The following is a 23,085-nucleotide window of genomic DNA, read 5'->3' as shown; positions in this document are numbered from 1 at the left end:
TACTTCAATTATACAGTTCTAGCTTCCTGATAACATATATTTAACTTCTGCAACAGCCAGACAATGGGTCCACATCCAAGTATCACTATCTTCATTCATAAACACAGCTAGATCATTAGATGAAGAATATGAAACCTTCAGTGTTTTCTGACAGTAAATACACAGACAGTCTATGCATTTGGTAATTATTTGTGTTTTTATGTCTAACGGTGGACAAAGATATGCCAGTTGTCTGTTCAAAGTGTCATTCATTTAATTCTCTATTTCCCAGAATGTCTTCTACAAGCTCCTTCTTCCCTATCCTTCACTGCCAGAAATGTGGAAGCCTATCTACATTGGAGAAACACATTTTCAAATTTCCCGTCCAAATAAGAGTTTTGAAGGTTCTGACTCCACCATTGTAATTATTTCTGTTACTATTTTGTCAGAAAATAAACTACCCTACCTGGACATTCTTGTACAGGGTCCTGCAAGACAGCAGTAGCTGGATCACTACAGGCCTCAGCAAGATGCTCTTCTACATCCCTGCTCCGAAGGAGTTCAGTCCCAGAACCATCAGCATAGACAATGAAGAACCTAGACAACCATCACACAAATCTGACCAAATCTAATGGCTTTTAAATTGCACTCTTTTCTAGATGGCAAATAGAAAAAACACTGTGATGACATAACGAGAAAATGGAACTTCAAGATGAGGACATCAAGTGATCAAGTGTGCAAATACTGAATACTGAACAAAGAATATGAAAACTATGAACCCTGTGCAAATACAAGCTAGTGAAGAAGGTCTGAATCTAACTCTATGAACCTGGGGCATTTTACCTGGGGACATGCTCATCATCATAAGCGATAGGTTCATTATTTTCTGGCAATACTGATGCTGAACTTCTGTCTTCCTTGTCATCGCAGCCAATGCTAGAAACAAAGACAGATGTGCTGCCATCAGCCATGACCTATAATAAAAATTATATAAAATGATTTAAGTTACACGACATATTTTAAACAGGAACTTGCTTCTGAACTGTAATATGGTCTAGCCCAGTGACAGAGACAGAAAAATTATATTTCAAGTTCAGCAGCTAAACGTTCATGCATAGAAGTACTGAGAAGGAAAAAGACAAAACAAATGGTCCTAGAAAGACATGTCATACAAGAAATGCTAATATCACATGCTGATATTTAATAAATGCTCAAGGACTGTTAGTTGTCAAATAGAGCCAGACTTGTTTAAATTCCATCTTCAACACATGCATCTGCAAGCACTACGAGACGACCTTACAGAAAAATATACTCACTTACTCATTAGGCCAGGTAACTGCACACACAGATAGGCACTGATATAACTGTGAGCTTTATATATATCTGGGTATATACATGTATAAATACATACAGAAAAAAATATATATACACACATCTACATATATAGATATATACATACACAAATATGGATGCATACATGGATATCTATGCATCTATGTAGTGGGCCCTTTTCAGGCATTCATTTACTTTAAAAAATACGGTCCTGGGTAGTCTCATGATACTACTAACTGAATTTCTGTAGTATTTTCCATCTTGAAAATACCAAGTGATTATTAACTACATATTGACATATATAGACAAGGTAACTAACAAAGAATAATAAGCTACCAAAGACTAATGATGTCTTTATTTTTTAGTATTGTCAGCTGAAGGACAGGTGCCTTTAGAAGATACGTTCTGGACCACACTCAAAGGACAAGTCACGAGCTGGGTGTCATATCCCACCTAGACCACACCCCTTTTGCTTTAGCCTCAGATGTAACCAGGACCACAAATGAACCTATCCTACAGATACACCTGTATCTGGTTGCCATCTCTAGCAACCCTGTGGAAAGTGAGAACAGCACTGGAAGAAATGGATAACAGCTGTTTGTAATAGTGGGCAGGACCCAATAGCTGGATGTGTCCTGCTACATCTGTACATGGCCAGAAGCTTTTACCCATGAGGTACCTCTGGTCCTGTATCCACCTGGTAACCTGCTCTGTCACATGAGCACACTCCTTATCCTTGCACTGAATGAAAATGGGGTCTTGGGATAAAAATAGCATGGAATCATGTGACTAAAAAGATACTCTGTGAACGGCAAAAACAATGAAAGTTGTTTTTCCTAGGGATATTCTTCATCTCAGCATCCCCTCATACCGCATAAATCTCATTTTTTAACTACACCCCATACCCCTTGTGATCACTTCTTCCACAATACCTTCAACCGCCTTACAGTCTCCTCACCCTCCTTCTTTTGTTCCCTAAGTACTGACTGGAAAAAAGCAAGATGCGCTATGATTGATGCCAAGCAACTTCACTGCTAATTTGTAGTGCATTGATTTTATAGGAACTTGATATCTTTGAAAAGTCTACTCCTCTGTCATTTAGTTCAAAATTTATTAAGGAGAGATTGACAGATAGTAGAGATTTATATAAGCACTGTTTATCCAGCCTAGAAAACCAACTAAAAAAGTGTATTATGATGTGTATGTCCAATGGAGTCTTAGTGTAATTTCACAGGAATCTGGAAAAAATGGCAATGATTACAATTGCAACAATAGAAAGGATACTCTGAGGATGTCATACTTAGATTTACAATGTTACTTGATGCCACACACAGGATAATATTACTGACTCATGAAAAATAATAACCCTTAATGAGAAAACAATATGCAGATCACAGACCACTAGACAATGTTTCCTGAACTCAAAACTAAATACTAGTCTAATGCAAACATATCTATCTTAGGTGAGAAAGGATCACAGTGCAACCAGTATTACTTTAAGGACTGAATCATTGTTCTTATAATGGTAACTGTCTTACCAGGCAGATTAGAGAGTTTTTATGAGGTGAGGTAGAGTGTAGACCATGTTTTTTATTTCAGCCTGTGTGATTTACTCTAAAGAAAATGGAAATATAAAAAGAAAAAATCCTGAGACCCATCACAATCTCAAGAATATTTCAGAGAGCTGGTTCAGGAGCTGTTTCTTCCGGCAAGCCAGGCAACCTTAGGAGTTAGTGACCACAAGCCTACAAGCTCACTTTGAAAGATGTTTATGAGATAATACTCTTCAACATGCAAAAACTTGTTTCCTTCTATGTATTTTACCTTGAAAAGATTTCCTTCAGGATCCATCACCTCACAAATAGTGCTGGAGGTGTGTTTCATAACATATTTCCCTGCTTGCTTCCCTTCTTGCTTGCTGATAAATTTATTATTATTATAAACTTCATGGGTATAAACTGCTGAACAATCTTCATCAATGAAAAGGGAGCCTATTCTCATGGGTAAAACCTGTCAAAGTGAAAAGGAATTAGGTTCAGTCCTTAATGGTGAAATCTTCAATTTAGATGTAACATGAAAATGAAGAACAGATGCAAATCAAGAGAATGGCTCTCAGACCTTTACTCCTAAATCATCTGGTTTGGAGGGAAAAAAAGAAGAAAAATGAGGTTCAGCATATAGGCTGATAACAATCTATGTAATATTTTCTGTAAATTAGGGCAATTTAAAATTTGGATTTAAATAAAAAGAGAAACTATATAGTTGTGAGCAAATGTCTAAGTATTGGCAGAGTATAAAAGAGATGGAGTCAAAGGAACTGGGAAGGCTACAGAGAGGGAGTTAAAATAATCAAGATGAGAGAAGCTGATGGTGACGACATGGCATTTGGAACACAAAGATTAATTAAATTATTACAAACTAAAAACAATTCCCACCTGGTATGTTCCTTGTGGCTTTGCTATAATAGATGTCCCATCTCCGAAGATGGTACAACAGGTACTGTCCTCACAATTTGTTATAACAGTAGCAAACTCAGGATTCTCCACTCGCATACATTTCACCTTTCTTGTGATGGCTTCTGAAGGTTTATCTAAGAATTAATACAAAACAACTAGACAGGAATACATGGACCATGGAAAAGTCTTAAGATTCAATCTGCTTTTCTCTCATAAGGCTGGCATTTATCTCCTTTGTACAAGACCTTGATAAATGTTTCTTCATAAAATCTCCTTTTTCACATAGTTTTATATTATATAAGTAATACGCAATGTTCACATTTTTGGATCGTGCACTTAATATAGGCAAATCTAACAGCCAAAAATGTCTGTAATCACCTGTGGCTGGCCAAGAGATTATGATTAACTTTATCACATATATTATTAACCATAACGATCTGGATATGTGTAACATACAGACTGGACCACTGAAATTCCTTATGCCAGCGATAAAAGTATTAGGATGTGAAGGAATTCCTATTCAGCAATACAAGCCATGGAAAATGCATCAAACTGATATATTAATCCAGCTACTGTCTTTCCATTGATTAGAGAGATCAGTTCAAGGCCATTGTTTTGATTTTTAAAATCTCACAGGGAAATATTCCTGTCTACCAGAGTAACTGAGGCACTGTGGTCTCATGGTGAACATGGGTCATGTAAGTGTACACTTGGGACAAAGGAAATTTGCTTGCTAGCTAAAGTGTAATTTTTGCACTGAATACTGAGGGGAAAAAAGACTAAGCAGAGAAACTAAGCCCAGACTGTATTATTGGATTTGTTACCTATGGTACCATTATGTGCCTTTTTTAGTGTATTTTGACAATTATCTGCTTCACAAGATATAGCAGAGAGGTGCTCCCCATTCGATTTTACCTGTTTCTTCACCATCCTGAGGTACAAAAAGTTCTTCACAATCTTGGAAGAAAGTGGTGATTCTAGTACCATCAGCATGATCTACAACTCTGCTGCCATCCAGCTTCTCAACTATTATCACTGCATCATCTCGTACAGTCATAATCTGATATAATAAAGGAATACTGATTTACATTAGCTCTGAGATACCTGTAACAGTGTCATCAGTAATACAAGACATTACATACTAAAACTCTGAAGAAGCTAGACCTCTATAATTTTATCAGTTTGAAAGACTGAAGATACACATTTTCTTCTGAATCTAAAGCTTTTGCATTTTTAACTGTACAGTAACACAGCCTGAAAGATGTGTGTTCAATGAACAAGCTCTACATTGCTTACAGTAGCAGCCATGTTTTTTAGCTTAGTAGACAGTGTGACTATAACACAAAAATTATAATACCGTTCCATCAGCTGGATCAGTTGCCTGATAGATTAAGAGTGGCTTTAAATCCATTCGCTTTGCTCCCTCAGTGCCCACTTGAAAGCCTAAAGACGTTGTTGTTATCCAGGTTCCTGACTCATTCTCCTTAGGTTGCTCAGTATTAACCAGACCCTGAACAGCATTTTCAAACAACTCATCCTTGTTTGGGTTTGATAGACTGCTTATGTGGCTGCCCTTTCCTGCAGAAACAAAAATTTCTGTGTCAGACTTGTATCAGATTTCTGCATTGGACTCTAAGGCAAAGGCCGAAATTCGTAAACTGAAAAGTTCCTGTAAGTATTGGCTTTGGCAGTGTTGAAAGAACGATTTATCAGGCTACAGGGAATATAGAAGAGCTGTTACTTAAGGATGTGTCCTTGGACCAACCTTATTTAATTTATTCATTAATGACCACAGCAGAAAAAGTAAACAGCATGCTAATGACATCTGATTATGACATGACATTGGAAAGTATCATCCAGGCAGAAGAAAAATGGAAATATAAAAAGAAAAAATCCTGAGACCCATCACAATCTCAAGAACATTACAGAGAGCTGGTTTAGGAGCTGTTTCTTCCGGCAAGCCAGGCTACCTTAGAAATCAGCAACCACAAGCCTACAAGCTGACTTTGAAAGCTCTGAATGGCTTACAGCGAAAAATGCACCCAAAACTATTCTATAAATAAGCTTGAGGACTAACATAAATGGTATTTGATAAAACCTAGTAGAACTAAGTTTAATGCAATAAGGACCAACAGAAATAGTTCCTGCTTTAGACAGTTTGCAACAGTAGAAGAAGAGAAAGACCTGGAGGTAGCAGTCAAATACAGGATGACTACAAGTTATCGCTGCAATGGCAAAAAGGCAAGTGCAATCCTATAGTGAGTCCGAAGAAGAGAGATGGAGATTGTATTGTGAAAGGTAACAGAGAGATCTTATTAGACAGATTAAGAATACTAGAAGGAATTCTGGTCACCCATGTCCAAGAAAAGGAAACAGACTAAGTGTAGACATGGGATAGCAGAATGATCCAGAGTGGAGTCTAAAGCGTTAAAGCATGTATATATGTTTGTGTATATAGATGTTTGAGAAGTTCTCAACATCCTTCTAGATAGCTTAGGGAATGTTCTAAGCACAGGGGACTGAACTTGGTTAGTTAGAAGTCTCTTTATCAGATACTTTTCTATTTGTCAGCAATTTTTGTTCATACACTTCCAAAGCAGATCCAATGAAATTGTAAGAGCCAATGAAATCCAGTGAAGTGTTATGACCAGTCATAATTATTCTTTTCACTATGTAACACTGACAATGATCTGGGACCAGACTCCAAAGTATGAAGTAAACTTGTACTTGGTTCTTTCTCTGTCAAACACTTAACAATATGAGAATGGTTATATTGGGACAGACCACAGATCCTTAAAACCAACTGATAATGACAAATAGTGGGTGCCCAGAAATACATACAATGAGAAAGAAAAATATAGCAAGTCCTCCATGATATACTATCCTTTTAAAGAGGAGCATTTCTCAATACCAAGAGTAAAAACTGTGTAACATATAAAAAACAAGGACTTCACACTATTGTAGGTACAAGGGTTTTTTTAAAAAAACTTTCCTTTGAATCACTACATTACTGATGTAGTTCTCACACACCCTTTTACTTAGGACAGTCCTTGCATGTATGAAGGGAGCTGAAATGTAAGCAAACTGACTTTCTATGGAAGTAACAGATCAGCTGTGTACAGTAGTTGAGCACAGAAAATTGTATTTTCACACTGGCAGAAATTTTAGAGTAAAGAAAAATGCCCCTTCTTAAATAACATTAGCCCCTGCTAATTTTAAATCTGCCTGAAGTTCTGGAAATGTTACCTTTCTTAGTGCTGGTCTCTGGCAAAGGCTCTGATTCTTGTAATGGTTGGATGTTATCCGGAATTAGAGGTCGTGGTATGACTGGGCCAGAATCAGGACTTGTGCACACTGTGCCATCAGCAAACAGAATCTATAGAAAACCAAAGACATACTATAGGGCTAAAATTGTTCCAAATAATAACAGAAAGTATCAAAAGAAAATGGAGCAAATACAGTATGTACCTGGATATTGTGGATGATAGAGAAAGAAAAAGTAGGAGACTCAGAATCAATACAAGAAAATAGAGAAGCTCTCACAAAAAGAAAGGACTAATAACTCCTGTAGTTCACATGTAATCATCAGGGATTCCATTTAGTAATAAATTGAATTATTTATTCTATAAATAGAAATATAAATAACATTATAAAATAAAACAGCAAAGACAATTCAAAATTATTAGTCAAATGTCGATGGCTTTTTTGAATACAAGATTTTCTAGCAGTGGTAACACATCTGAACCACCACTTTGATCTTTATTCGGGTATTGCAAATTTCTAGGAGTGTAGTCTGATATTTAGCAACCAAAATAGTTAACAGAAGAAGCCATGGTTATTTTTCTTATTATAACTGTTTTTTGAGCTATGTTGTCCTTAACATTTAACTCTTTATATGCATGTCCCCTGGGGCAATATCTGTTTGAGTATTCTCAGCTCCCTAGTGTTTCTGTATGGTAGAAAAAGCCTAGAATACCCCAGTCATCACTAAATTTATTTGCAAATACTGAGTATGTATGTTGTAAGGAGAAGGATGGCACATTGTGGAAAACTAACGAAAAACACATAGTTTGAAACACTAACGAAAATCACATCTCAAGAGTGATAGTTAATGTAATGCAATTAACCATGTCTTTTTTGAGTGCTTGTCTATATGCATTTTACCCATCATGATTCAAAGACAGCAAATTAATATAAAGAAGCAGGCACTCTTATACAAAGACTGTGGTATCACCATGCTAGACACAGGAGATCTAGATTCTTCTGTCAGAAGACAGTAGCTTGTGAATATACAAACTAAGAGCAGCTAGCTTCTTTGCATGTTACTTTAATGAGATTCTGGGTAAATAGTTTAAGATCTAATGCAATAAATCCTTATTCGTACTAGGAGTTGTAGTCTACTTAAACTGTAAAAATACTTTAGAAACTAAAGCAGTTATTTTGACAGTTTCTGACTCTAAACAGAACAGTCCTCTTTTAATCTCTTTTCCAATTCTACATAGAGTCTTAGACTTTAAGAAAATGGTTTCTAGTACATTGACTGCACAGTATCTGCAAGGATGGTATCTAGCCTACAGCACCTAAAATGTGCCAGAACTCTGAACAGCCTAAATATGCATGAACAAAGAAGGTATATGGGAATATAAAGAATCCTTTTGACGAAAATTTACGATGCCTAATTGTGTCAATGGGACTGAAGAATCGTTCAGGTCATTTCTGGATCATGTAAGACTGTTTAGTGAAAAAACATAGGGATGCTTTTGTGAATCATGCCAAGAATAGGCAAAGCCCAATTAATTCCCAACTAATTCACATTTGAAATGTTTAAGTCCAGAAATATAGTTTGCAATACACTACACAGGTACTCCATAATCCCAAGGTTGCCTAAAATTTGCAGAGGTCTAAATTTTTGAACAAAGCTAGGAACATTTTAGCCTTGATACTGCTGCATAGTTCAATGGTTACTTAACTCCTACATCCAAAAATTGGACACTTCTCTGTCTCAGCTGGCAAATACAAGTTCAAGGGTAATCACATACAAGCTGCTTCCAATGAAGTCTACTAAACATACCTGGCTAGATCCATCTGTCATGTATTTTATGACAGTTCCTTGACTGGTGATGACTCTTGACACCTCTTGTTTTACCACTGCTGTATATAGATGAGAGTGTTTTATCTTTTGGGGATGACTCTGCCTAACCAGAATTTCCAGAGTAGGCTTCTTGGTCTCTTCTCTTTTGATGTCTTCTTGCTTCATTTCACCTTCTGTAACCTCATGCTCTTTCACTGCACTGTCCACAGCCTCCCCTACCTTGACTTCACTTGCTTTGGCCTCAGCTTTCTTGACCTCTCCTTCCTTGGCTTCATTTGCTTTGGACTCACATTTTTTGATCTCTCCTTCCTTGGCTTTATCTGCTATGGTCTCACTTTTCTCAGCCTCCTCTTCCTTTGCTTCCTTGGCTTTGGCCTCACTTTCCTTTACCACCTCTTTCTTAGCTTCAGCTGTAGTAGCTTCACCTTTCAAATCTGAAAACAAATTCTGAATGACTTACTGCTGTGCAGCAGACATTCAAACAATGTTAAACACCCAGCATTACAATGTCTACATAATATACTCAGTTTTTAGGCGGAGAGAATCTTTAATTCATTCAGTGAGGGACAGTCTCTCCTTCTCAGAGGCCAATTCAAAGCAGGTATCTACTCAGATACTCTGCATACTCCTGCGGAGGTGCCTGTCTTTTCCAGATGAAAGTAAGGGAAAGCTGACATTGGATTTAGTACAAAAGCTGACATTTTAAAAGGCAAAAAGTACACAAAAGGAATTTCTTAACTGTCACTGTCCATAATGGTGAAAAAGCTAATGAGTTCCACCAAGTCTGAGACTGTACAGAAACTGAAATAACATATTTCGTCTGATCTGAACAAACAATTTGTTTAAAATAAATTATGGCAGTGCATGGAGTATGCTAGTAAGTATAATATGTAATTGTGCCAGGAGACTTCAAGTATGCATCCATAACAGCTCTGTTCCCCTCAGCTATTCAGTATTTCTACTTAAGCTCCTTGAAAATCCAGTGCATCCTCTTTACTGTATTTCAAAACAGATTATATGACCACATTTACCCTAAATTGACAAAAGAAAATTGATAAGGAAAGGGAAGGGATGTCTGAGAAGAAAAGTGGGGGAAGCTTTTCCTAGTAATTCTAGTCTACATGACCAAAAAAATCGTGACACTCCTTTCCTATATGATGATAAATCTGTGCTGGAGCCTTGCGCACCATGCTACATTTATTAGTGTAATTTAACACAAATTAATTATTTTTTATTTATTTATATATACTGGACGTGGCACTTAGCTAGTCCCTAGGAGATCAGGATGAGATTACTGTTGTCTCATCAGTTGCCAGGAATACAAATGATTCTGATGACTGTTATGCTGTATCTCACACAGAGGATCCTTTAGAATGATTGCAAGCATGTACTTGGTATGTGTGATAAATCTCGTATGTTCCTGGATGCACTGGCACTTCTGCACTTGTGTTGATGCATTTTCATGGACTCAGTAGCTCCAACACAGCCTGGACTGGACAGATCTATTGCATACAGGCATTAAATGAGCACTGTAGGTGGCTGTTTTTAAAACTGACCTGATGACAAATCTAAAATGCACTGTAATTCACAATAGATACTAGTCAGCTTCAAAATCTAGTGCCATGACTACAAAAAGCCAAAGATTACTACAGTTGATGGTCAATGATGGATCTCCTCCTAGTTTTCAAAAATTCAAATATCAAATCATTGCAGAAGACTTTGCCACACACAGAAGCTTAGAAGTGTCATGCAACTGAGCATTCTTCAAAATGTAGTTCACAGATAAGGGAAGAAAGGGTTATTGGATGGCATAAACCAAAGGACTTCTTTGAAGTAATTCCTGTTTAAAACAGATCATATATTTTAAAAAAGAAACCAAACACGATTTTAAAATACCCAGTAGCAGAGAATCTATCACAATTAAAACAAACATTAAAAAAATGAATAAATCTTAAAGCTAGTGTAAAAGTACCACTATTCAATTTCCAGTCTCCAAAATTTGTAATACCCTCGTATACTGTGTTTACAAGCTATCATCAAGATTTTGTCTCCTTTGTGGGTAACTTCCAGACTAGGACCAGTCAATCCTTGGTCCTTTCCTCTGGTAATTAGATTGAGTTCTCTGGTGACATGAGCTCGCTATAAAATATGTCATGAGCTCACTATAAAATATGTCTTCCAATCCTTTAATCATTCTTGTCACTCTTTGAATCTTTCCAAATATGAACATAAAACAGGATGTACTATTCCAAAGAAGGTACGGATACAGATAGCATAACAACCTTCCTATTGTCACTCAAAGATTCCTCTGTATACACACTTACAAATTGAACTAGCTCATTTTAATTAGTATTCCAATAGGCATGCATATTCAACTGATTATCCAACATGACTCCCAAGTTCTTTGCAGTGTTGCTGCTTCCTTGTCCCCCAATCTGTTATGTTCAACAACCTGCAATCCCAGATTTTATATGTTTGCACTAAAACATTATTTGTTTATGTTGAGATTACTATCAAATAGACACTACAACAGATTAATAACCTGAGATGATAAAAATTTTATGTTGTTATATATAAACTAATGAAGGCAGAAATCACTTTCTTTTGCTGTAATTTTAACTTTAAGAATTCCTGATTCTACAGTAGTTCAGAAAACTAACCTTCAAAACTTTCACCAAGGAAAGTTAACACTAGTCCATTGGGACAGGAGACATTCAAACTTGGGAAAGCAGGAAAATTTGACATCACTTGCGTTTGGGAAGCTGTTTCTTCCACTTCCACCTACAGAATGAAAAGTGAATTAGTTTTACTCCACAGTTTACAAGAATTCAAAAAATTAAGACTACAGATTTCACCTGCACCAAAATACTTCAAAAAGGTGTTTTCTACATTTTAATGAATTTGAGCTTATGGATTCTGAAGTGGAAACATTAGCTTATTGTTTTCTTTGATTGTGCTACCTTACTCCATGTCACTGTTCTTAGGGGAAAAAACCAACAACCAACAGACTCTTCCTGTTTTCATTTTGCTGAGTTCTTATGCAAACCTGTGCACAATGTCAGGGTGAGATGATGGTAAATAGAAAAATGTGAAACAGAAGAGAGTGAAATAGTTACTGAATTTGCATCAGCTATTTTACCTAAAGTCATTAAAAGAGCACAAAAGATAAGTAGAGTAATACTTCCAGCCTACTGCAAATACAGCATTGACCTGAGAAGAGGACAGGAAGGAATCCTTGGAAGTCAAAGATGTGTCTTTGCACTGCTCTGAAGGTGGAAGCTGCCCTGATGACCAGAAAAGATGAGGATGACCTAGGGAATGTTTGAGGACCCTGGAACATTTGAGAAGAATACCACAACGGACCCTTTGTTGTCAATCCCCCATTATTTTTGAATTCTAATCCTGCAAGATGAAAACAGCCAATTTTGGGGTGCAGAAAGACGTAATAGAGAGAACTAGTCCTGATATTATCCTCTGTTCTTGATTTCTAAGAACAGCAGAATGATCCTTTGAAATCTGCTGCAGTATTTAAAGATGGACTCTGACTGCATGCATAGGGGACCAGCTAATATTACAAAAATTATGCAGGATTCTCCTGGGAAAAATTTGCAGATGTTTTGCCACCTGTCTTTCTGCGTACTGAATCCTGTATATTTGATGGTATATTTAACAACATATAGATGAACATTGTATGTTGCATTACTGGCTAATTAAATATATCCTCAGTGTCTTAATATCATAGTCATGGAATCAGGGGGTAGCAGTCACAGAATAGGGTAAAAGTAACCTTCAGTGGTTCTCCCTGTCTAATGGTAAAAAATGATGTATGTATTTATCATTTAGCAAAAATCATTACTGTAACCTGTTCTAAAAGTCTCCAGGGCTGGAAGGTTTCCTAGCTTTCCTAAGCAAGCTATTTCAGTGCCTTACCTTGCTTAACATGAGCAAGATTTTCCTGTTGGTCAGCCCAAATCTTTCTTGCAGAAGATTATTTAATTTCTTCAATTATATTTAATTTCTTTGATTATATGGGCAAGCATAAGAGATGATGATGTTCCTTTAACTTTGTAGCAGGCTGTCCTGTCTCCCAACTCCAGATCAAATAAACACAAACTAAGTATTTTAATTTGGAAGAAAAACAATGTCACTCCTGTCTTCAAAAAGGGCAAGCAGAAGGACCCAGGCAACTGCAGGCTGGTCAGCCTCACCTCCATCCCTGGAAAGGTGATGCAACAGCTCATTCTGGGTGTCATCTCCAAGCACATGGAGAAAAAGAAAGTGATCAGGAGTAATCAGTATGGATTCACAAGGGAAAATCATGCTTCACCAATCTGATAGCCTTCTATGATGGAATGACTGGTTGAACAGATGAGGGGAGAGCAGTGGACATTGTCTACCTTGAGTTCAGCAAGGCGACAGTCTTCCATAACATCCTCCTATGTAAGCTCAGGTAGTGTGGATTAGACAAGTGGACAGGGAGGTGGATTGAGAACTGGCTGAAAGGCAGAGCTCAGAGGGTTGTTGTCAGTAGTGCAGAGTATAGTTGCAGGCCTGGGGGCTGACCTGCTGGAAAGCAGCTCTGCAGAGAAGGACCTGGGAGTCGTGGTGGACGACAAGTTGACTATGTACCCTTGTGGCCAGGAAGGCCAATGGTATCCTGGGGTGCATTAGGAAGACTGCTGCCAGCAGGTCCAGGGGGATGATCCTGCCCCTCTACTCAGCCCTGATGAGGCCTCATCTCGAGTACTGTGTCAAGCTCTGGGCTCCCCAGTACAAGAGAGACATGGAGCTACTGGAGAGAGTCCGGTGTAGGGCTACAAAGTTGTTCAGAGGGCTGTAGCATCTCTCCTATGAGGAAAGGCTGCGAGAGCTGGGCCTCTTTAGCCTGGGGAAGAGAAGACTGAGGGTGGATCTTATCAATGTGTATATGTATCTGAAGGGAGAGTGCCAAGGGGACGGGGCCCCTTTTCAGTGGTGCCCAGTGACAGGACAAGAAGCAACAGACAGAAACTGAGCCACAGGAAGTTCTGCCTGAATATGAGGGGGAATTTCTTCACTGTGAGAGTGACAGAGCACTAGAATAGGCTGCCAGGAGAGGTTGCTGAGTCTCCTTCTCTGGAGATATTCAAAACTCGCCTGGATGTGATCCTGTTTGACGTGCTCTAGGCGACCCTGCTTGAGCAGGGAGGTTGGACTAGATGATCTCCAGAAGTCCCTCCCAATCTTACCCATTCTATGATTCTGTGATTCTGTAATCTCTCACTTGTCAAGTCTTCTAGATCTCTGATCTTTTTTGGTGCTCTCCTCTGAATCGCTGCAATAGGGCTCATATTTTTCTCACAGTGCAGTGTCCATAACTGAACAAAATACTACAGCTGAGGCCTTACTAGCCGTGAATGGAAGAATTATTTCATGTATTTCCCAGGCTATACTCCTGTTTATTCATCTCAATATGGTGTTTGCCCTTTTCACAGCAAGATGGCATTGTTGACTTATGTATAGCTTGTGATTCATTACAACTCCCAGACCTTTTACTACAGAACTCCTATTGACAGAACTGCTACCCATTCTATATCTATATATTATTTACATGTAACCGTAGAACCTAATACTTATTCTTACTAAATCATAACCTCTTTGCCAGATTATTTCTCTGTTAATTTGGAGAGATGATTTTTGAATTCTAATCCTGTCCTCCACAATACTTGCAGACTCTCATTGTGCCCTCCACACTAACAAGGATACTCTCTGTCTTTCAGAGTTTTTATTAAAACACCAAAAATTACTGAACTTGAGAGATTCTAAACTAAATAGTAAAAAGTCTTTTGGAAGAAGAGGAGGAACTTACTGATACCTCCCTGAAAGACTTATAACGCTAGAGGGATTTCTTTGCATAGGGTTTGTTTCTACCGTACAAATGCTGTATGTTGCACTGAGTGTTATTTGGTAAATTTCTAAATCACTTTCCTTCCTCAAGCTTTTTAAATACTTAGCTAATCTTGTTGAAATTACATCAGCAGGACTGTTTGTGGGTATGGATAGAATCAACGGTCAGTCAAGAGCCACAGCACCCACTAGGTACCATGGAAGCAGCATAGTTATTCTGTGTTTAGAGAATCTTCCAAGGCCATTCTTATAATTCTCAGTACCTATTCATTCTTGCCTTTCTAATTACTGAGTTCCTGCATTTGTTGTGTACTGGAAGCAATCTTCTGTTTTGAATAAACCTGCTTGGCATTTAACCCTACATTTCCATATCACCCTTTCCCATCCCTTTGTATAGATCAGTCCAGCTCTGTGAACAGGATGATAATATCTTCTCAGTCTGCCATTCACTTGGCCAGGGGAGCTCAGAAGATACCTGATAAATCTCTAGTGAGGTCATAGTGAGGGTGATTTTGAGAGATGCAGACAAAGTAGCCAAAACAGACAAAAGATTGGTTTTCCAAGACACAGTTCTGAAAAAAAGACTGATCAGATCTTTAGACCAGAAGCTAGTCAAACCCTTTCAGGGCAGTGGCCAAGAAAATGGTAACAAGAACTGAAGTAGAATTTGATGAAGTACTTTTGGAAGTGAAAGCCACCACAGCGGATAGACTAATGTTAATTTTCCATGGAGAAACTCTGAGGAGCATAACAAAAGAGAAAATAGAGTAGGAACAGATAGCAGACCTATTGTTTGGTGCCACCACTCACTTTCTTTATACACCACCTACCATTCTATGAAGAAGCAGCAACCAAGTGAGAGGAATGACTGTAATAAAAAGTAATAAAATACAAGTAATAAAAAGTAATGAGAAAAATAACGGTAGGCACCAGAATAAGCTGGGGGCTGACCTGCTGGAAAGCAGCTCTGCAGAGAAGGACCTGGGAGTCCTGGTGGACGACAAGTTGAATATGAGCCAGCAATGTACCCTTGTGGCCAGGAAGGCCAATGGTATCCTGGGGTGCATTAGGAAGACTGCTGCCAGCAGGTCCAGGGGGATGATCCTGCCCCTCTACTCAGCCCTGATGAGGCCTCGAGTACTGTGTCAAGCTCTGAGCTCCCCAGTGCAAGAGAGACATGGAGCTACTGGAGAGAGGCCAGTGCAGGGCTACAAAGTTGATCAGAGGGCTGTAGCATCTCTCCTATGAGGAACGGCTGTAAGAGCTGAGCCTGTTTAGCCTGGGGAAGAGAAGACTGAGGGGGGATCTTATCAACATCTAGAAATATCTGAAGGGAGGGTGTCAAGGGGATCGGGCTAGACTCTTTTCAGTTGGCCCATGTGACAGGACAAGACACAATGGGCAGAAACTGAGCCACAGGAAGTTCTGCCTGAATATGAGGGGGAATTTCTTCACTGTGAGAGTGACAGAGCACTAGAATAGGTTGCCAGGAGAGGTTGCTGAGTCTCCTTCTCTGGAGATATTCAAAACTCGCCTGGATGTGATCCTGTTTGACGTGCTCTAGGCGACCCTGCCTGAGCAGGGAGGTTGGACTAGATGATCTCCAGAGGTCCCTTCCAACCTTACTGATTCTATGATTCTATGATTCTAATACATACAGCAGGCTGGTGTTAAATTTGGCTGAGGGTGAGAACCAGGACATTCAGCTAGCAGTTTTTTCTCCATCATTTTGGCCATATTTGATTAAAGATGGAGTCAAGCATGAGGAAAATTAAAACACACTATTATATGTTTAAAACATCTTTGTAGTTAGTCTGTAAAGATATTAAGAACAACATTTAACAAACCTAAGTACATATCTAGAAATGATACTCTCTTTTGTAACTTGATCACTAGGCTTAAAAGGGAGAGTTTTTTTTATCATAACTAGCATTAAAGAATTATTCTAGACAGTATTTTTAGGGCATTAGCATTATGTGAAACTGTTTATGGATCTTATTGCTTTGTGCTATGATTATGCCTATTTTCAGAAGATTCTCCTCTCCTAAACTGAGTTGGTATTGACTAAATTGCTTCTCAATATTATTAATGTTTCTTTCTCCTCTTCTCTGGAGTGCTGTTCAGAGAACACAATGTCAAAATAGAAAAGAGAACAAATCAGTTCAAATGGCAAACTCCTGAATCCACTTTCAGCATCCTGCTAATATTTCCTCACACAGTTCTTTAAGAATTTTTCATGTAAGCAATACTTCGGCTGGTCTGTGAGATCACTGAACCAGGCAAACCTCTTGTGGTTGCCTTAAATATTCCACCAATATTTAGATAATGACTTGATATAATTTAGGTTAGTCATCTTGCAGAGGGGAACGGTGACTTATTTCTGAACTAATAGAACTAGTATGTCCTCCCTCACTCAAAAATTTTAATTCCCCCAAAAAACTTCTCATGGAGACGTATGGAAGAAGTTCAAGATAACTGATGGTCATTTCTGATCCACAGGCTCCTGTAAATTCTGTATTACTCTATGCTAATTGTCCGATATCATAAATTAAGAATCTGCTTTTGAAATGTCATCAATCCTTTCTGAATGCCTATCCTAACATAGAGATACTTCAGCCATAGGCAAAAGCAACTGACTCAGTGGATCCCTGGCTTGTCTCCAGCTGCAAAAGATTAAATTGCAGACCAGGTTTTTGCAAAACTGTTTCCACTAATTTACTAGTTGGGTAAAGCCATTCCAACACAGGTTCTGGAAAACATGCAGAGGTGCGCCTACTTGCTTAAACTAAAAATTAATTTCCAGAGCAGTTCTAGGCAATGAGATACTAATAATGTAACATATGTAACTGGAAAGCCAAAATGGACACAAATACATGGATCATAGAAGACATATTGGTCTACATCATGGAATCTTAAAGGCTAACTTCATTAGCAACTCCCAATATGTACATCTGTGAACAAATGAAAAGAGTAAAACATTCCTTTAGAAGCAACATACATTGTTACGCATTTGTAAAGGCACAGCTCAAAGCTCTCAGTGGAACACGTGTTTCTGTTACCTAACTTTATATTTTGGCATTGTTCTGTTCTTTAATTAATTTCTACATTCATTGGATAATGTCTGTTCTCTCACCTTTCCTTCTTCCTGCTTTACAAGGTCTTCTGGTGGTGGAGGGCTTATTTTACTATGGCTCCCTTTTGTAGACGGCAGGGATTTTCCTGATTTCTGTTTGACTGACTTACGACTTTTTGCTGAAGTTGATGTAGCAGGAGAAATGACAGTTGGAATATGAACAGAGGGGATGTTCAGAATTGTTGCTAAGTCAGGATCTGTTTCATCTTCTAGTGAAGGAGAAAACAATATCTTTAAAGCAACAATTAAAGTCTCATAGATAAAGATGGCCCCATTCTGTTTTTGATAAAATTGTATACACTAAATTTTAGCTTAGAAATAATAAAATAAGTGGCATCATATACAGGGACTGATTATATGAAATTATTTGGAAAATCTTTCTATAGATGGGCTACTCACCAATGAAAAGAGAATCTTGAAATAGTTGGTTGCTGTAGCTTATCATTTATCTCTCAAAAATAGAAAATAACTTTTTTTGTTCAATTTCCCTCTAGAATATTTTTATAAATCAAGACTTTTTGAGTCTAGGGTCTAGGAAAATACCAGTGTTACTATGCTTTATCACAGACTGATCCAGCACAGACTGACTTCAGCAGTTTTAGGCTGAATAACTCTATTTTGCTACAATGACTCAGAAAGATTCTGATGATGTAGTCTTGCTGAGTCTCCCAGTTCTTAAGCATAAAGCATTAGGCAGGAAATGTTGCCTTTCAAAATTCTGTACTGTAATAAAATTAATCAAATTTAATTTTTCTATAAAACCATTTGGTTTCAGTGAACTGATACCTGTATTCGATCAGAAACACCCAGTCACCCCTAACCCTAATACTTTTTTGATAGATTTTTTAACCACCTTTTCTAGCTTTAAGTTAACTTAAGTCCCAGACCTACAAACTCATAAAATAATAGCTTGTTTCTCATCCAGATAATTCAAGCAATTACATTCTTGTCTGTTTTGTAAAACTTGCTATCTGAGATGAAGCAACATGTTATCTATATCTTAACCACACTCACATGGATCAGAATCTGAAACCAGCGAGCAAAGCACGAGGATCTCAGAAACCAGCTTCTGAATATCTTTTTTTAATCTAAATAAATGGCTTGACTTGCTTACAATTTCTAAAAGCATGAGGTTTAGCAATGAGACAGCTCTTCACAAGAGTGTCTTTAGGAAGACTTCCAAAAAATCTTTTTTTTTTGTTTTGTTTCTTTCAATGAACAATGTTTTCTAATGTGAAAATGAATAAATCAGGCAACTCCCCCAACCCATTGACCAGTAACAAGCAAAATCACATCCAGACAAAGAAGGAAACAACTGCATACAGAAGCATGTTTATAGAACCATTCTAGATCTGTGAGATCACAGCATCTTCCATAATGCGGAAGAAGTGTAAGTAAACCTTCGGCAGAACAAGAAAAGAGGCAGGGCTGAGTCCATGTCCACTGTTTCCAGAAAGCTTGTGGCATAAATGCTTCTATTGTTGCAGATAAGAAAATGCACAAACCAGCTTAAAAATAAAGTTCTAAACTACTAGAAAGGCTGCTTGCATGTTCAGGAACATTTGCCTTATGAATGATTCTGGATTTATGGGAACAACAAAGTGACTTAAAAAAGAATCTAAGACTAGAAAGAACTATTAGATCAGCTAGTGATCAGCTCCTATTTAAGAGTTCATGGGAAACAAACTGCTCACTTCAGTTTTCATCTTGGTGCCAGTATTAGGGAAATGCACTGATATCTAAATATATTCATCATGCTTAGTCTGAAAGGAAAAATTAAATAACTACACAGATTTTTGAAATCCTCATTTCCATCAGCTCGCCCCATGAGTGAAGCAGGTGAATCTGACGCTGTGTTAGGTGGTTTTATTCTCAGATACTGACATTCATGCTGCAAGTCTTTTATGGCTTTTGGAAGGCTGAGCAAGGCAAAAAAATCCGTTTTGTTTGTAATATGATAGTGATAGAAACCCAGCTAATTATATAAAACAGGAAAAGTTTAAAGTCCTCCATGGGCCCATACTAGTATACATTTATTAGACAGCATGGATGAGGAATAAACAAGCAGTGTTCCCCTCTACATGTGGACAATGAATAGAAATGGCTGAGCAGTAAACTTTGACTGACATATTGTTCCATGGAGAAGCAGAAGCAGGATAGCTGAAATGAAGGGCTCTGAGACAACTGACCTATAAAATCACTTGTGAATGTGGTCCATCTTGTCAGGTAAGTATAAATATCAGTGAGAATACTGCAAACCAGATGCAAGCTATACCTTATCTACAAGCAAACTTTTACCTATAGTGAGGTTAGCTATCAAGCATCATGCTGTGAAGTGGAACATGCTCATTTCGGATGATACTACTTTCCAGAGTGCTGAATTTAGGAATAACAGCTGTTACTGGCAGTTGGATTCTTGCCCCCATCAAGAATCTCACCTATCCATTTACCCTGGTTGCCCTAAAATTACACTAAAATTAAACCAAGAAATAAAAAAGAAGCATTTTTTCCATCATCTTAAATTCCCCAAAAGGAAGATGGAAAAGATAAAATAAGAAAAACAGTAAGGAAAATGAGAATTAGACAGCTTCCAGAAAATTATTTAATTAATGCAGGGAAAACGAATGATTTCTGCCCAATTTAACCAGTCAGTGAACAGGAACTATGGATTACATGGCATATTGTTCTGCATGGGATGCATGTTGTATGAACATAGTCTAAGCCATGGTCAGATTTTTTTTTTGACAGTATTTTTCAGAGTTTTTGTGATACAAATACCCCCAAGGGAGTGTAAGCATAAGCAAGCAATTACAGGAAAACTGCAAACAATCAAGGAATGCCAGTCAGCAGTGCTGCACTAAAACTCAACATGGTGAAGATTATTCTAATGTAGAGTAGGAAGCTTATGGTACTGTGAAAAAGCCTGAATATCAGAGATGACATATAGGTGTTTAATAAGATATGCCTCTCTTTTATGTCATAATACAAGAATTTTTACAGTCCACTACAGTGTGGACTGTAGTGTGGACTCTTTGGCACAAATTTAAAGGTCCGTTTTTTAGTAATTCATTTGAAAAATGTACTTGAATAATTAAAACTGAGTGTATAGTCAAATGGTTTACCACAGTTCTCATAAAGATGCATTCAATTAAATGTTTTCGTATTTTAAGAGCCGAAGAATGCTGGGATTATCTTCTGATCAGAGAAGGGTTTCATTTTTATCCATATGATGGTTTCAGGGACTTTTCAAATGTAATGGAAACAAAAAGCTCTTGGTAAAAGCAGACGCTATTTTCACTGTGGTTTTGTGAAGCAATTGCTTCCAGTTGCTGAATGTGTTTATTGAAAGGCTGAGAGAAATTCCTCATTATGTCTGCACAACTGTAACCTAAAGTCCAAGTCCTAACATAAAATGAAAAGTTCCATAATCACCTATATAAGTTAACAAAAATATTATTTCTCGGAAAGCCAAGAAGACTCCTCAGCAAATCACATTTTCTTTGGCTCAAATTAATTGGCCGATTTTTCTGGGCTACTTAATAACAATACTTGCAAGTTTCTCCCTGCACTGCTGTGTTTTCACAGTAAGTAAAAAAAGCATGAAGACCTCCCTCCATTTTGAAATCTGAAACATAAAATATTCTTGACAATGTAATCTCATCTCAAGTCTTGCTAAAAATTCCCCACCATGTAGCAACAGCTGTTGAGAAAGGCAGAATTGCGTGCAACAAATTATTGAGTTAAGGAGTATATGAAAAAAAAAGTAATTCCCCCTATGGTTCTCAAATATCCTCCTCTATTTGCTTACTTTACCTGCTGTCTTCCCTGTAGGTCCATAATAGCTCAAGGACAGCTGGATTCCATTTTCCAAGGTGGCTGAAAAGGATCCAAACTTGCTCACAGATTTCTTTGGATTTTTCAATTTTCCTTTAAAAATTAGAATTAATTTTAAAGATAGCAATGCATACTAGAACCATCTGACCTGCAAACCAATGACTGGTGTGAACAATGGCACCTCAAGATGGATTAATAACTTCTAAAATAGATTAATAAGGGACTGGGGAAAACTTTATGAAGGTGATCCCTATGGTGCATTGCCCATCATTCCACTCATGGGGCAACATTTTATGTAATATCACTGTGTTAATATCGCATGTAAACTGCTTCACCTACAAATTGCATTCTGATCAACTAGGTATGTAAGAACTGGTTTAATAGCAATAACCAATGAAAAGTCTTTCTGAATTTGAACAGCAAGGGATCCTATGTCTGGATTCAACGGTCCTTTGTTCTTTCTCCTATCTGCACATGGGCTACTTGGCTGAAAAGAATGCTAAACTGCTCTTTCCTCTCATATACAGCCTACGCAGTAATGAAAGTTACTGTCCCTAAGCTATAGTCACAGCAACTGTACCTTAAGGAGAAGGTAAAAGAAAGGAGAAAAAGGAATTCAGAAATTAGATTCAAAGGCATCTCTGTACCCTTGGAACTCAAGTACAAGAATAAGGCCAGCTTTGGCATTAGTGCAAGCTAATCAGGAGAAATCACCACATGGGATGGGGGAAGAAATGCCATGTCTTGAGTATTGGACCATTGAGAACCACATGACCCACCCAAGGTAACAGTGCAGAGACAATGATACTGAGTCCTATCTTGGTTCAAAGGGGAAAACCTTCCCTTTCAAGGGCAAAAATTTATGCCTTCCCAGGCCACATTAAGTTCTGAAAGAGCCTCCCACCAATGAAAAAAATTCTTTGAAATGGAACAGCAATTCTTTCCAGTGATTTCCTTGCTTTGGAAAAGAGACTGCTTTGCATTTGTTGACCTGCAGTGTGCTTGCTTCTACAACTTGGTAAGATCTCTAGATGGTACTTTAGTCAGCCAACTGGATTTTTTAGTCTTGTGTTTCTCAGTGACTGGGTCTTATTCTGATCTCAGCAATGGAGACCTGCCTCGCCAGATAATCTAGCATTTCACACAGCATAGTTCACAAGGAAAGAAGCTGGAGTGGTCCATCTTTGCCTTCTCCTGCCTCAGAGAGTTCCAAACATTATTTCAGCTCTAACAAGTTGGAGATCTTCTAAATCTGCAAGCTTCTAAGACTCCTCAAAAGATTATTTTAACTAGAGGTGTGGTTACAGAAAAAATATTTCTACATCTTCTCTGGACTTACAATCTAGTCAGGATAAGAAATAGGAGTGTCTAAA

General features: G+C 37.9%; 1 protein-coding gene across 1 annotated transcript in view; it reads right to left on the bottom strand.

Annotated features, from left to right (window-relative positions):
* The window catches only part of SPAG17 (sperm associated antigen 17), a 107,995-nt gene that overhangs the window by 26,394 nt on the left and 58,516 nt on the right, over positions 1-23,085 (bottom strand). The window contains exons 23-34 of the mRNA XM_062594922.1: positions 21,692-21,805; positions 17,879-18,087; positions 11,520-11,640; positions 9,195-9,293; positions 8,839-9,104; positions 7,014-7,143; positions 5,125-5,345; positions 4,683-4,827; positions 3,747-3,901; positions 3,136-3,321; positions 823-953; positions 446-576 (exon numbers count right to left, since the gene is read on the bottom strand). Of these exons, the coding sequence (XP_062450906.1) occupies positions 446-576; positions 823-953; positions 3,136-3,321; positions 3,747-3,901; positions 4,683-4,827; positions 5,125-5,345; positions 7,014-7,143; positions 8,839-9,104; positions 9,195-9,293; positions 11,520-11,640; positions 17,879-18,087; positions 21,692-21,805 (1,908 nt within the window). The remainder of the gene's footprint in view (positions 1-445; positions 577-822; positions 954-3,135; positions 3,322-3,746; positions 3,902-4,682; positions 4,828-5,124; positions 5,346-7,013; positions 7,144-8,838; positions 9,105-9,194; positions 9,294-11,519; positions 11,641-17,878; positions 18,088-21,691; positions 21,806-23,085) is intronic.

This window comes from Rhea pennata, chromosome 1 (assembly GCF_028389875.1).
Source record: "Rhea pennata isolate bPtePen1 chromosome 1, bPtePen1.pri, whole genome shotgun sequence".
NCBI classification, from domain to species: Eukaryota; Metazoa; Chordata; class Aves; order Rheiformes; family Rheidae; genus Rhea; species Rhea pennata.
This window is presented reverse-complemented; position numbering and strand designations above follow the sequence as displayed.